The sequence below is a fragment of the Penicillium taxi genome (assembly GCF_028828555.1).
Source record: "Penicillium taxi strain IBT 34144 chromosome Unknown utg000001l_segment0_segment0, whole genome shotgun sequence".
NCBI classification, from domain to species: domain Eukaryota; kingdom Fungi; phylum Ascomycota; class Eurotiomycetes; order Eurotiales; family Aspergillaceae; genus Penicillium; species Penicillium taxi.
In genome coordinates this window covers 3,519,665-3,532,851 of record NW_026643203.1, presented here as the reverse complement: position 1 = coordinate 3,532,851, position 13,187 = coordinate 3,519,665, and the positions used below count along the sequence as shown (strand labels likewise).

Below are 13,187 nucleotides of genomic sequence, written 5' to 3'. Positions count from 1 at the left end.
AAAATCCGAAAGTGTGGAGGCAAGATTGATAAGCATCCCGAACATTGGCTCCCCACTTTGCGTCAGACCTACTTCTCTTGTCTTCTCTATCATTTTCTACCGTTCAACCGTATAAGAATGCCTCTCGACGGAGTGAAGAACATTGTGCTGGTAGGTTTTACCAATCCCCGATCATGTCAGAGCGGTAGCAAAAGTACCCAACAGCAAATCGAAAGAGAAAAAACGGCTTACCCCTCCAATCACTATATCGATAACAAAAGCATGAATGTTCTCTGGTATTTGCTAACCAACTTACGTCGCAGGTCCTCTCCGGCAAAGGAGGCGTAGGGAAATCTTCCGTCACCCTCCAGCTAGCAATTGCGCTCTCTCTCCAAGGAAAATCCGTCGGCATTCTCGACATCGACCTAACGGGCCCTTCAATCCCTCGTCTCGTCGGCCTCGAAGATGCAAAAATCACCCAATCGCCATCCGGCTGGCTACCTGTGCCAGTGCACGATGCCATATCTTCACCAACAGACACTGCAACCTTATCAACAGCACCACACACCCGCGGCTCCCTCCGCTGCATGTCCCTGGGCTTTCTTCTCCGTGACCGTGGCGACGCAGTGATTTGGCGCGGCCCTAAAAAGACTGCCATGATCCGCCAATTTTTGTCAGATGTCTCCTGGGGCTCAACAGACTACCTGCTCATCGACACGCCTCCTGGCACGAGTGACGAACACATCGCGCTAGCAGAACAGCTACTCACCCTCTCCACGTCAGATGCTAAGGCCGCTTTGAGAGATAATATTCCTAGACTCAGTGGTGCGGTTTTGGTTACTACGCCTCAAGCGGTTGCTACGGCTGATGTGCGCAAGGAAGCCAACTTCTGCGTCAAGACGAGTATCCCCATTCTTGGAGTTATTGAGAATATGTCCGGTTACGCGTGTCCATGCTGCGGGGAAGTGAGTAATCTTTTCTCCAGTGGTGGAGGAGAGGTTATGGCCCAGCAATTAAATATTCCATTCTTAGGCAAAGTGCCTGTAGATGTGAAGTTCGGTGAGCTCGTCGAGGGAAAGATCGAGGTGGATAGTGATTCGGACGCGGAAGAAACAGAAGAAAAGAAACAGGCAGAGGAGCCTGAAGATCCGGATGAGAGACCACTCGTTGAAAAGTATAGCGAGGGCTGGTCATATCCTCGTTTTGAGGAATTTGCGAAAATCATCATTGGGCAGCTTGAGGCAGATGGGTCAGCTCAATAATTAGTTCTCTGAACTGTTTATAAACTGCATTGGTCTATGGCGTTGCTTGTCTCTATACATATGACGAAGATGAACCTGTAAGGACACAAATGATTTGACGAAAATTTAGATTAATAGAAATAAATTCAGAGATCATTACACATTTCAATATCATTATCATGATCATAATCATAACTCAGTAGAGCTGAGAGGCTTGAGCTGCCAACATGTGAAGGACAGTGGAAGGAGAGGCTTACGTAGCTGGAGAAGCAGTGCTGCTAGCAGTTGGTCGGTCCAGCATCGCTCTTAACCGGCTTTCAGCTGATTGGATAGAACCTGGCCCATCCGCTCGAGCACATCTTAACCAACTAAGTAAAAAGCGAACAGCTTCCAATATATTCCGACGAGCATTGGCGGGAAAATCAGGGGAGAGAGTAGGGTTTGTAGGAAAGGACCAAGATTCGGTCTCCAGGCGGACGTCATCATCTTGAGCCTCCAAGTGCATCTCCGAAACAACAGCTGGGGTAACAACTTTTTGAGAGGGATTTGCAGCAACACGTTTCGCCAGCAGACTTCGGCTAGAGTTTTTCGATTTCGATATGCACTCACGAGTGACAGTTGCAGATGATGGAGTTGTTTCTAGTTCAGGGACTAACTGATTTATTAACGCCGCAGGTGCATTGCTTTGCGTTTCTGGCAACGTCGAGCCAGGTTCGTTACGTCGTTCAAGCGCAGAGGCAGCCTGTCGGAGGTTCTCAAGATACCGGTAGAAGGAGAATGGATGAAGATTTTGATCAGCATCCGTGAGATCGGGGTTATTGTCAAAGAGGAGAACACCCTCATCGGCTTGCCGTTCATCACTCGGGCTAACTTCTTCAACGGGAACTAGGCCGCCTGCAGGAGCTCGAATTTCCCCGAGAGGTGCAATATGACTGCCATATTCATTGGCAAGACTCAGCTTGCTTCTTCCACAGATCTCGGCAATGGTGTCGAGTGTTTCGCGTATATCAGGCTCGATGGCCTGCAATATACTCTCGATGCTAAAATCCTTATCCGTTGGAAGTGGTAGATCTGGTGGATTAGGAGCCGAGGTCTTTGACCCGTTCAAGAAGAACAAGCGCCGCGGTGACATGGCGGATAATTTACGATTTGCGACCTGCGCAGGTCTAGTATACGCTGTGACGAGAACCGGCTGCGTGAGCACAGGACCAGAGCCAGAGCCAGAGCCAGAGCCAAGGTCGGTGGGCTGGTCTTCAGGTGACTCGGGTGGCGGGTTTCCACTTATTTGGTATAGAGACACCAAGCGATGTACCGTATCCAATCTGCCAGCTGTGGACTCGTGGCGGCGCCTGCTTGTGCCGTGCGAGCGGCCTGAATCGCCTACCGAAGGTGCGTATGACGGAGGCAATCGGGGCCATCCTTGTCTAGTAAGAGATGATAATGGCTGGCGACTGTCTCGTCTTGAGCCGTGAGCGTTTGTATCCATGACTATCGCGCGCAAAAATAGATACAAAAGCTCTTTGAGTCAATGCAGGACCGCGCGCGCAGACCAGGTGAAACCCCGCTTATCACAGTATAGTGGGGGTATACGTACGGATCTGCGAGGTACTTATGAGTAGAACAGTATTCAAGTTGCATGCAGTGCATATTCTTCTCTTCCTCTGGCAAAATCTGATCTTATATTGAGAGAGGCCGAGGAAGGACATTCTTGTAGTGAGAGAGATTCTGCGTTGTCAAGATTGACAACACTTGCCAAGACATCCACTGACACGTTTGGTTGAGCTCCCTACTTCTACTTCCGCTAGCCAATCCGACACACCATGAATCGATTTGATGTATGGAATCTTCACCCTCTGATAAATTGCCTGAATCTCATTTAATTTCGTTAGTTTGGCGAATCCGATGGATCTTCCTCAGATCTCGACGAGGACTCGTCGAGCGTCCTTCCATTTCCAAAACCCTTAAGCCGTGTCTCCTTCCTATCAAATGACTTCGATGCTGCTACTTTTCTTTCCTCCCTGACGAACCGCCATCAGAGTCTCGAAGACCTGCGACAAGAGTTGCGTGGCTTGGAGCAATTGTTGAACAAGGAGTTGCTAGATCTGGTCAATGAGAACTATCAAGATTTCCTCTCCCTGGGAACCGCCCTTCGAGGGGGCGAAGAGAAAGTCGAGGGAGTGAAAGTGGGCCTTCTCGCCTTCCAACGAGATGTGCAGGCGATTCGCGACAAAGTCGATGCTCGGCGACAGGAGGTAGAGGAGTTATTAAACGAAAAAAGGCGACTACGAAGCCACGCAGATATCGGGAAAGAATTGCTCGATTATGCGGACCGAATTGAAGAGCTGGAGCACCAATTAATGATCGAGGACAAGTCATCTCCGAACGATAGTCCCGCTGAGGAATCAGACGAAGAATCAGATCTATATGCTAGTGATAGCGATGAATGTGAAGATGTGAGATTGGACGATGGCGCAACACCTGTGTCACTGAAACGACTCGAGCGACATGTCCAGAAACATGTATTCCTCAATTCAATCGCTGCGCGAGTTGGCGAGCACCATCCTTTCATACTTGCCCAGCGGCCGCGCGTGGCGAAGATCAAGTCCACAGTGCTCATGGATTTAAAGTCTGCGTTGGAACAAGCCAGCCATGCTGGTAATCAGCGCGATGCACGAACAATGGGAGTTTTGCATCTCTATGAAGTAATGGGTGAAGATGTCAGTGCAGTGGCTGCGCTGAAGAATCTGAAGATCTAAAATCATGCCTCTTTTACACCATAAGGGGGTGGGATGCTGGCTGGAGTTGCATAGCGTTGGCGTTCAGGGTTGGGGGACCCCGGGAGTCTCTGTTCATTACAAAGGATACTATGATACAAACAATACACCAAATACTTTCCTAATAAAACATATAGCTGTACACGCCAAGGGAAATTTAAAACAGTAGATATTTTACAAACCGGTCAAGAAAGCAGTCTCAGGGGAGTCATCGGTCTTGAACTCTCCGTTCAAGCTGAAGCCAGGGCCGTGACTCGAGCTCAAGACCTAGTAACGTTAGATGGGGTTGTCAAAAACAAGGAGTGGACATATTCTACTCACAACTTCATAGACCTCTTTATTGATGCGGTCATTGAGACCTGAAGCATCTTTCTTGATCTGCTCAATGGTTGTGCGCAAGTTGTCACGCAACTGCTCCGGAGAGAATCCCAACTGTCCGATCGGGAGGCGGATGACAGCATCACGCTCTCGGTAAACGGTACCTCCGCGAAGCATTTCCACACGCGCAGCAACATCTTCCACGACAGTACCAGTCTTAGCACTTGGCATCAGACCACGGGGACCGAGGATACGACCTAATGCAGCTTTGTTCAATGCCGGCAAACTATCCGGATGAGCAAGACATCGGTCGAAGTCGATTTGGCCAGCCTTGACAGCTTCAAATACCTCGTCTTCACCAACGAGAACTGCTCCTGCCTCAATTGCTTCCTTTGCCTGCTTCGACCCGGGGGGACAGATGACACAGATACGAGATTCTGTTTGAACGGCGTGCGGGAATCGAATCATGTTCCGAATAACAGGGCCGTCTTTTCTTGTTCGCATTCGAACGTGCAATTCATATTTCACCGCGGTGAGTTCACGGCCAACCTCGAATGCTCGGAGATACCTGCAAGAACAATGTCAAAAATTGAACGGGGCAAAGGTTCTAAGGACAATATGCATGCATAACAAACATACCGCATTGCATCACAGAGAGCAAATTGCTCCATGTCCTTCAAGTTCTTCTGTTGGAATTCCTTAGGCCCTCTCCGATCCGGTTTTGGTTGACTCTTGCCCTTGCCCTTGTTCTTGAGACCTCGGACCTGCTGAATTACCGAAAAAACGGGAACAATTGGGTACTCCCGGATAGTTGGACGACATGATGAGATAAAGCCGCGTGCTGCGGTAGGCATCAATGTACCATAGGACGACATGACTGGAGGGCGTTAGGCGGACTAGATGCAGTAGCAGAAAACAATTGCAGCCGGCAAGCTATCGGTCTCGGAGAAATATACAGCCGGGCGGCGATCTTGATAATAAAACTGCCCCTCCCCACCTTCTTCCAGTACACACACAACTCAGCAAAATGACTCAATTCACTTTGACTGTGGCCACTCGTGCCAACCACTCGGCACTGTTGCCTGTGGTGCTTATTGCGACCTCCGTCAATCAGGCTAGCCCTAGCCCTGTCATCAACATCGTTTATGAGGACACTACTCTTCTGAGTGATGGAGACAAGACCATTCTCCAGCTAACAGCTGGTTCCAAGTCAGTGTTTGGCACTCAAAATGCTATCCAGGAGCTTTCCGCTAGCTTCCCCTTCCTTTCTGGCAAGGATACCAAGCTTGTAAGCTACCACCACAATTTAATGTGATAATGGAGTCATACTAATGAAATTGTTTAGGAGAATGATTGGCTGTCTCAGTTGGAAAGCCTGGTTCCTTTGGACTTCAAGGTCATCGAGCCTGTCCTCCAGCGCCTAGACACTCACCTCCTTCTCCGCTCTTTCGTCGCCGGATACTCCCTCTCTACCCCAGACATTGCCCTCTGGGGTGCTATTCGCGGAAACCGTATTGCTATTGCGGCCCTGAAGAAAGGTACACTCGTGAATTTGACCCGCTGGTACACTTTCTTGAACGAGTTGTGCCCTTGGGCCGCTACTACCACCGAATCCTTGAGCGCCGCCGCCAAGGAGAAGAAACTGGCCAAAGCCAAGGAGGGTGCCAACTACGACATTGCTCTGCGCAACACCGACAACGGTGTCGTGACCCGTTTCCCACCTGAGCCTTCGTGAGTATTTTCATCTCGCATGAAACCTAGATCTGAATCTAAATGTTTTACAGAGGTTATCTCCACATCGGCCACGCCAAGGCTGCTCTTCTCAACGACTATTTTGCTCACGAGAAGTACAACGGTACTCTTCTTCTCCGATTTGATGATACCAACCCTTCGAATGAAAAGCAAGAGTTCGAGGATGGCATTGTGGAGGATCTTGCTCTCATGGGTATCAAGCCCAACAAAGTGTCATATACTAGCGACTATTTCGACGAGCTCTACGACTTCGGCATTACGATGATTAAGAACGGATATGCGTACGCCGATGATACTGACAAGGAGACTATGTCAGCTCAGCGAATGGATGGCATTCCCAGCGTGCGCCGCGAACTCACCATCGATGAATCCCTGGCCCGCTTCGAGGTGATGAAGAAGGGAACCCCCGAAGGTCTCAGATGGTGCATCCGCGCCAAGATTTCTTTCGACGATAAGAACAAGTGTATGCGCGACCCTGTCATCTACCGCTGCAACCCTACACCCCACCACCGTACTGGCTCAAAGTGGAAGATTTACCCCACCTATGACTTTGCCTGCCCTATTGTTGACTCGATGGAGGGTGTTACCCACGCTCTGCGTACTATTGAATACCGGGACCGTAACCCACAGTACCAGTGGATGTTGGATACACTTAAGCTGCGCACTGTGCAGGTCTGGGACTTTGCCCGTATGAACTTTGTCCGCACTCTTCTTTCTAAGCGCAAGCTCACCAAGCTCGTGGAGAGTGGTGTTGTCTGGGGCTGGGATGACCCTCGTTTCCCTACTATCCGTGGTATTCGCCGTCGCGGTATGACCATCCCTGCACTCCGCGAGTTCATCCTCAAGCAAGGTCCTTCCAAGAACGTTACCTTGTTTGACTGGACTCTTATCTGGGCTACCAACAAGAAGTACATTGACCCCGTTGCTCCGCGTCACACTGCTATTACGGAACAGGATACTGTCAAGGCAACTGTCACCGGTGGCCCAACTACCCCATACACCGAGCAGCGTGCTAAGCATGCCAAGAACCCCGCCGTGGGTGAGAAGACTGTTGCCTTTAGCTCTTCCATTATTCTGGAGCAGGAGGACGTGAAGCTCTTCAAGCAGGACGAGGAGATTACACTCATGAATTGGGGTAACGCCATTGTCCGCAAGATCTCCACCGATGCTGCCACTGGTACTATCACTGGCCTCGAGCTGGAGCTGCACATGGCTGGCGACGTTAAGAAGACCGAGAAAAAGGTCACTTGGCTGTCTACTGAGGGCCAGGAGTTGGTCCCTGTCGAGCTTGTTGACTTTGACTACCTATTGAAGAAGGATTCGCTTTCCGAGGATGACGTTTTGGAGGACTTCCTAAACTACGACACCGAGTTCCGTGTGAGTGCTTTTGCCGACTGTAACGTTGCCGACCTTAAAGTCAGCGATATTATCCAGTTTGACCGCAAGGGATACTACCGCGTGGACCGTGCCGCCGCCCCTGGTGTTCCTGCGGTGTTCTTCAACATTCCCAGTGGAAAGTCGAAATAGATATGCTTCCTGATTGGGAACAAATTGTAACTAAATGAAAGGTCAACCAACAACAAACTTTTTCGTTTTCGACAATGTTACACCAATTGTCCAAATTGATTCATTACTTTACGATCTTGAGATTTGCATCGATCTATGTTCGATTTGACCTAACCCTACCAATTCTTACGTAGATATATGGTTACATTTTCGTGTTGCCTTCACGTGACCGATATGGCCCCGCTTGGATGGCACTGAAGAATGACAAGAGGACAAGATATTTTGGCTCAGTCATGACCAGAATGATTGATTATTATTATGGGTATCAAGGAAAGTTGAGAACATATGAAAGCCCAGAAAGGTGGAGTAAAAGAGAGAAAAGGGATGAGACATAGTTCAAACAAAAAGTGAGTGTGGAGGTTGATTAAAATTATCACAGGTGGATTCGTTCATAAGGTCACCTCAATATCTTGAATATGATTCATTTCCAGATGACCATATTTCAGTACTGAAAAAAAAATTTAACGTCTAATACGATTGGCACGACGGAGATTGTTGGTAAGGCCATGAGTAACGCCATCAGCAACGTCCTCGACAATACCGTCGGCTTTTTGGAGGCCATGAAGCAAAGCAAAGAGATCAGTGCCGAGAACTCCGGCTTTCGAGGTATTAGTGTTTTGGGGAGCTGGTGCAGAGTCGGTGGGCGTGGCATTATCAGTCGAATCGTCGCCGAGGTCGGTAACATCGTCATCAACAGGCGGCGCAGGAGGTGGTGCTGGGGCTGCAGGAGCAGTGGGTGCAGCAGGAGCAGTGGGTGCAGCAGGAGCAGTGGGTGCAGCAGGAGCAGTGGGGGCAGTAGGAGCATCAGGCGCGACAGGAGCAGTAGGCGCAGCAGCAGTCGCGGGCTGAGCCTTGGAAGTGGTGGTAGAAATCGGCTTGGTCGTTGGTGCAGTGGGGGCCGCAGTGGCGGGCTTGGTTTCGGGGTCCTCATGACCACTGGACGAGGAGCCAGACCCAGAGGAGGAGGAAGAGGAGGACGGCGAGCCGGGTGCATTGGAAGAGAGCGAGGTATTCGGTGAGTTAGTTTTCGTAGAAGAAACCGCGGTCGACGCCGCGTTGGACGACGACGAACCGGAATCACCGTCACCTAATGACTTGCGCAGACTTTCAAGGAATCCTGAGTTGGCGTACGCCTGAGTGGTATCCCACAACATGACGCCGCCGAAGCTTTCGTATTTCTTAGTATATTGAATGACCTCGTCCAGTTTCGATGCCGGAACGTATCCGGTGCTGGCAGCGGTCGTATCGGCCGGCGCACCGATCAGTACCTTGACGTTTGGGTTCTTGGACACTGTCTTGGCCCAGTTGTCCCATTCTTCGAAATTGTACTTGGAGCTCGAGGGATCGGTATTGAAGTTGTTCAGGCCACAGTAGTTGTTATAGAACTGCACCCAGACGGCGTCGATTGGAGCCCCACCATTGAGGATATCCTTGTCAGCCGCATCGGGGTATGGGCACTGCGGCGCAGCTGTCAAGAAGTACTGTTTGCTGGTATCCGTGTCCATCAAAGTGCGGAGCTCGTTGGCGAAAGGAGCCATGTACGTGACGGAGGCTTCGAAGTCAAAGTCAAAGCCATCAAGGGTAGCATTTCCAAAGGGCCGCAAAGCCTTCGAGCCCTCCTGCTCTGGGCCAAATGTCTCCCAGATGAGCTTTGCGCCAGCTTTCGCATCGGCCTCGGACTTGAAGCCACCTTCACTGTAAGTTGCTCCGCCGATGGACAGGATGATAGTCTTCCCCTTCTGCTGGCACGTCGTGATGTCCTCACTATCAGGATGTTAGTCTGGCAAGTCCCAGTGTTCCCAGTTATACTTACCCGATTTTAGGACAGTTCTTCAGCTGCGTTCCATCGAAAATGGTACAATCATTGCTGGTGACCGAGAAATCAACCTCCGGGGCACCACCTGGTCCATTGACCATCATTTCAAATGCCATGGGAATAACCTAGGTATGGCTGTTAGTATGTCAGACCATAAGTCTCCTGTTTCCGGGAATGACTCGTACATCAATGTTGGCATCTGCAATAACCTCGTCAGTCTCATCCACAGATATGAAAGGTTTATGTGATACTCACTTTCACAGTAGTGAGCCAGAGGCTGCTGCACCTCGCCGCCATTTCCCTGGAGAGAGTTTTGACCTTTCATCCCTGTTAGCTTTGCTGATCTACTCTGGTTTCTTCATTTGGCAATCACAACTCACCCCAATAGACTGCGATGTTAGAAGAAGACGCCAGGTCCAGCTTGGCCTGCACAGCTCCCAAGCTGGCCGCAAGGACTGACAAAGGAAGGTAATAAATTCGAGGCATGCTGACAATGCTGTAGTATAGGTCTTGAATATTAAGGCCTAGTAGTATTAATGAACGTATATGGTCAGGCTATTAAATTAGTTGGGCAATGAACAACCCTAAAGATCGCAAAGACGCAGGTCGAAAGTCGAGTTCGGATACTTCTCTTTACTCGAAGGCCAAGGCCTCCAATAAATAACGCAGCAAGCTTTACTTTGCAATTCAATTTGCATACCTTTCACAAAAACAAATCCCCTCCCCTTCGGCGATATCCCATGTTGGGCCCACAGCGTCCACTCCAGTCGCTCATCCAACAAATTTCCGCTCATTCTAAACGGGTACGATATGCGCATTTCAAATTGTTGAATATTTCATCTTAAATTTCTAATTGGATTATCATGAGTGTCCACTTGGTCGGGGTACATTCCAGTATCGTTGTCAGGGAGCTTGGTTGATCTGGGAATGCAAAACATACGAGAAGCACAGGATTCACCCGGAGTGACAGTTCTAGGCCAAGCTAAGGACATTATGTATTCCAAGATTGTGAGCCCAAGAATGATACTATCGTCATGGCTATCTTCCATAGCTCTGCAAATCCGCTTTGCTCAAAATTTACATCCCTTGTCTAAGGTCAGAGATATGTATAAACAGACGCCTACTCGCTTCCTACCTGCGTGGACTGCCTTTCTCTTCCAAGGTTCCTCCTAGAAATGAATTTTATCTGGACAGTAGGTACCCGTAAAATAACATTAAATATTCAATATTGGTATTGAGATTGTTTATCTCGAGATTCCAATGACTCGTTGAATAGCCTCAGTATTGTCCATGGCCGAATCAATAACATCTGCCACCTTGAGGACATCCACAACTCCAGTGATAACCTTGCTATCGACTCCTCGGGTGGTCCCTGTAAACTTCACATCCTTGAGCCACTCAATTGCATCTTCTTCGATGTAGTTGCAGCCCAGCTCGCCTGTACCTAGCAGCTTCACGACCTGGGCGGTATCAGCTTCAAAGTCCTTAATTCCTTGATCTAGAGCCTTGAACAACTGCTCCAGCTTCTCATCCTTTTCCGGGTCGGGGAAGTAGGACGTGGATGCCACAATCATCCATGATGGCCAGGGCGTGAATATCTCTCCAATTTTTTTCAGAGGGGGACTTGGCTTCTTAGTCGTTGGGTGGAAGTAAGGCTTCGTGGTAAAATGTTCCCACATGAAGAATTCAGCCGCTGGGTCCAAAGATCCACCCTGGCCAGTCACTCCGTCGCGCAAAGCCCCGAAAGGTCCAAGAGGAACGGTAGTCAATGAGTCGGACTTCCAGCCTTGTTGTTGAGCCAGGACAAATGACATGATGTGCGAGCCACTGTAGATATAAAATTAGCAAAAAGTGCCCTCTGCTACTTTCCTATGTGTTAGAATTAATGCTTACCTGCCCAATCGGCTAACTCCAACTCTCTTGCCGCCAAGATCTTGCACTCCAGTGAGTTCCTTGCGTTCGTTACCTGTGACAATTGCCCAGCGCAAAGGGTTGTCTACCCAGTGGCCGACAACCTTGTATCCTCCGTCAACATTCTGGACCTGCTGCTTTCCAGCCAGACCAGCTACCCAGCCTTCAGTCAGACCAATGCCGATATCGATCTCATTGCCGCGTAGAGAAGTGATCATATGGCCCGTGCCGGACGGGAACGGAGTCAGATCGATCTTGAATGGAAGCGAAGATACTGCGGGACTGCGTAGGGCGAGATGGAGGGGTGTAAGATAGTGCTCTATATCCAAGAGAAGCCTTTGTTAGTCTAGTCCTAGGTAATCGACGAAGTCGCATAATCAAAGCTGATGATTGTATGCTGAAAAGTGAAAACTTACCAGGCACATAGCCGATACGGATGACTGGCTTAGTCATTTTTGTCCTAGTAAACCAACTTTTCTAGGTCTTGAATTGATTGAAGATCAAAAAGTCAGACGTCCAGTTGCTTCCATAGTTGGGCCGAGGTGTGGGGAAAGTGTCGCGGGGTAGTTTCGGTACAGCGAAAACTCGGGACTTACCAAAAAGGCATCCATTAATGTCGTGTCATTCAGAATTATATGTCTATGTCTATCGTTGCTATGCTTCTGTGATAATTATCAACATGTATTTTAGGACGCTCAAATGCCTCCTCAGTTCATGCGGATGTCTTTTTCAGCTTCCCATCGGCCGTCATGGTTTTTAGGGCTATGTGCAATTGCGCCCCGAGTGAACATCCAGTACTGGAAGCCTAAGTATAGATCACACGCACACTGGAACATGCCGCACATCTTGAAAGACCATGGGATGTCCCCCTGGCCATAAAAGAAATAGCTCATCTTCATCACGTCGCCCAGAATCCAGGACGCAAGAACAGACACCCGGAATCCCTTACAGGAACCAGACCGCTGGTTGGCCAAAATCTGAGGGACAGGGAGAATGGCCTCAACAGCGAGACCAACATAGCCCAAAAGTGCAATGTAGTCTTGAGAGGCGGAGATCGGGGTGAGGTGTAGCACGAATAGTATTACAACAAAATAGCCCAAGAACATCCAGTATCTGCGAAATCGGGTTGGTCAGCCTCTATCCCAACTTTCTTCATGATCTGTTATAAAACTTACGGGTTGCTAGCCTTCCATTGCCAGAACTCGTAGGGTCGCGAGAAGCCACCCGAGCTCGAACCGCTGAAGGGCGCATGCTCAATTCCATTTTTCGCGCCGGAGGCTGGCCGGTTATCCAAAGCAACCTTCAACAGAGTGAGCTGCACTACAATCATGACAATGGCCTGCGTGAATAACGCCTTCGAATAGTATTCCCCGAACCAGTAAAAGACCCTAGCGCAGGGTCAAAAAACCGCCCATTTGTCGATATTTTCCTATATTTTATATAGGAGTTGGAATAGAGGTGGCTTACTTGAGGATTGACGCCACAAGCATGATGAGTGGAATATCTAGGGAGAAGCCAGCCGAGCTTCTACTTCGGTGAATAGCAAGAATCTGGTCGGCATAAGAGGTAATAGGAGACGAGACGAGGCTATTTTTCGGGATTAGTATAATTTCATAGGTCCTAACTATTTTTGTAAGCCCGCTCAAGGCAGTATCAGACATACAAGAGAGGTGCGCCATATTCAATGGCAAGCTGAACGAGATACATGATAGGGATTGGGGAATATGCGGAGTACAATCCAGCGAGTTAACGTGATCGTGTACTTTTGGAAGATGGGGATTGTCGGGTGACTTGGTTGATCTCGTATAGTAACACAGATAACCGTCACGA

General features: G+C 49.3%; 7 protein-coding genes across 7 annotated transcripts; 3 read left to right on the top strand and 4 right to left on the bottom strand.

Annotated features, from left to right (window-relative positions):
• Window positions 1–117: 117 nt before the first annotated feature.
• N7495_001269 (Mrp/NBP35 family ATP-binding protein) lies at window positions 118–1,241 on the top strand (the record flags this gene model as incomplete). The annotated part of the gene is made up of 2 exons (XM_057203939.1): window positions 118–150; window positions 303–1,241. 2 exons carry the CDS (start codon window positions 118–120, stop codon window positions 1,239–1,241), a joined length of 972 nt encoding a protein of 323 aa, XP_057068012.1.
• A 232-nt stretch (window positions 1,242–1,473) lies between these two features.
• N7495_001268 (uncharacterized protein) lies at window positions 1,474–2,706 on the bottom strand (the record flags this gene model as incomplete). Its single annotated transcript, XM_057203938.1, has 1 exon — window positions 1,474–2,706. One exon carries the CDS (start codon window positions 2,704–2,706, stop codon window positions 1,474–1,476), a length of 1,233 nt encoding a protein of 410 aa, XP_057068011.1.
• Window positions 2,707–3,040: 334 nt separating this feature from the next.
• On the top strand, window positions 3,041–3,976 carry N7495_001267 (COG2 family protein; the record flags this gene model as incomplete). Its single annotated transcript, XM_057203937.1, has 2 exons — window positions 3,041–3,055; window positions 3,110–3,976. 2 exons carry the CDS (start codon window positions 3,041–3,043, stop codon window positions 3,974–3,976), a joined length of 882 nt encoding a protein of 293 aa, XP_057068010.1.
• A 192-nt stretch (window positions 3,977–4,168) lies between these two features.
• Window positions 4,169–5,187, bottom strand: N7495_001266 (mitochondrial 54S ribosomal protein uL1m; the record flags this gene model as incomplete). Its single annotated transcript, XM_057203936.1, has 3 exons — window positions 4,169–4,261; window positions 4,316–4,880; window positions 4,952–5,187. 3 exons carry the CDS (start codon window positions 5,185–5,187, stop codon window positions 4,169–4,171), a joined length of 894 nt encoding a protein of 297 aa, XP_057068009.1.
• Window positions 5,188–5,339: 152 nt separating this feature from the next.
• Window positions 5,340–7,591, top strand: N7495_001265 (glutamate--tRNA ligase GUS1; the record flags this gene model as incomplete). The annotated part of the gene is made up of 3 exons (XM_057203935.1): window positions 5,340–5,600; window positions 5,658–6,043; window positions 6,097–7,591. The coding sequence occupies 3 exons, from the start codon at window positions 5,340–5,342 to the stop codon at window positions 7,589–7,591; spliced, it is 2,142 nt and encodes a 713-aa protein (XP_057068008.1).
• Window positions 7,592–8,091: 500 nt separating this feature from the next.
• Window positions 8,092–9,932, bottom strand: N7495_001264 (glycoside hydrolase family 18 protein; the record flags this gene model as incomplete). Its single annotated transcript, XM_057203934.1, has 5 exons — window positions 8,092–9,394; window positions 9,444–9,571; window positions 9,632–9,645; window positions 9,702–9,764; window positions 9,827–9,932. The coding sequence occupies 5 exons, from the start codon at window positions 9,930–9,932 to the stop codon at window positions 8,092–8,094; spliced, it is 1,614 nt and encodes a 537-aa protein (XP_057068007.1).
• Window positions 9,933–10,690: 758 nt separating this feature from the next.
• N7495_001263 (uncharacterized protein) lies at window positions 10,691–13,064 on the bottom strand (the record flags this gene model as incomplete). The annotated part of the gene is made up of 7 exons (XM_057203933.1): window positions 10,691–11,273; window positions 11,340–11,676; window positions 11,774–11,797; window positions 12,184–12,470; window positions 12,533–12,745; window positions 12,825–12,944; window positions 13,021–13,064. The coding sequence occupies 7 exons, from the start codon at window positions 13,062–13,064 to the stop codon at window positions 10,691–10,693; spliced, it is 1,608 nt and encodes a 535-aa protein (XP_057068006.1).
• Between the last annotated feature and the right edge of the window lie 123 nt (window positions 13,065–13,187).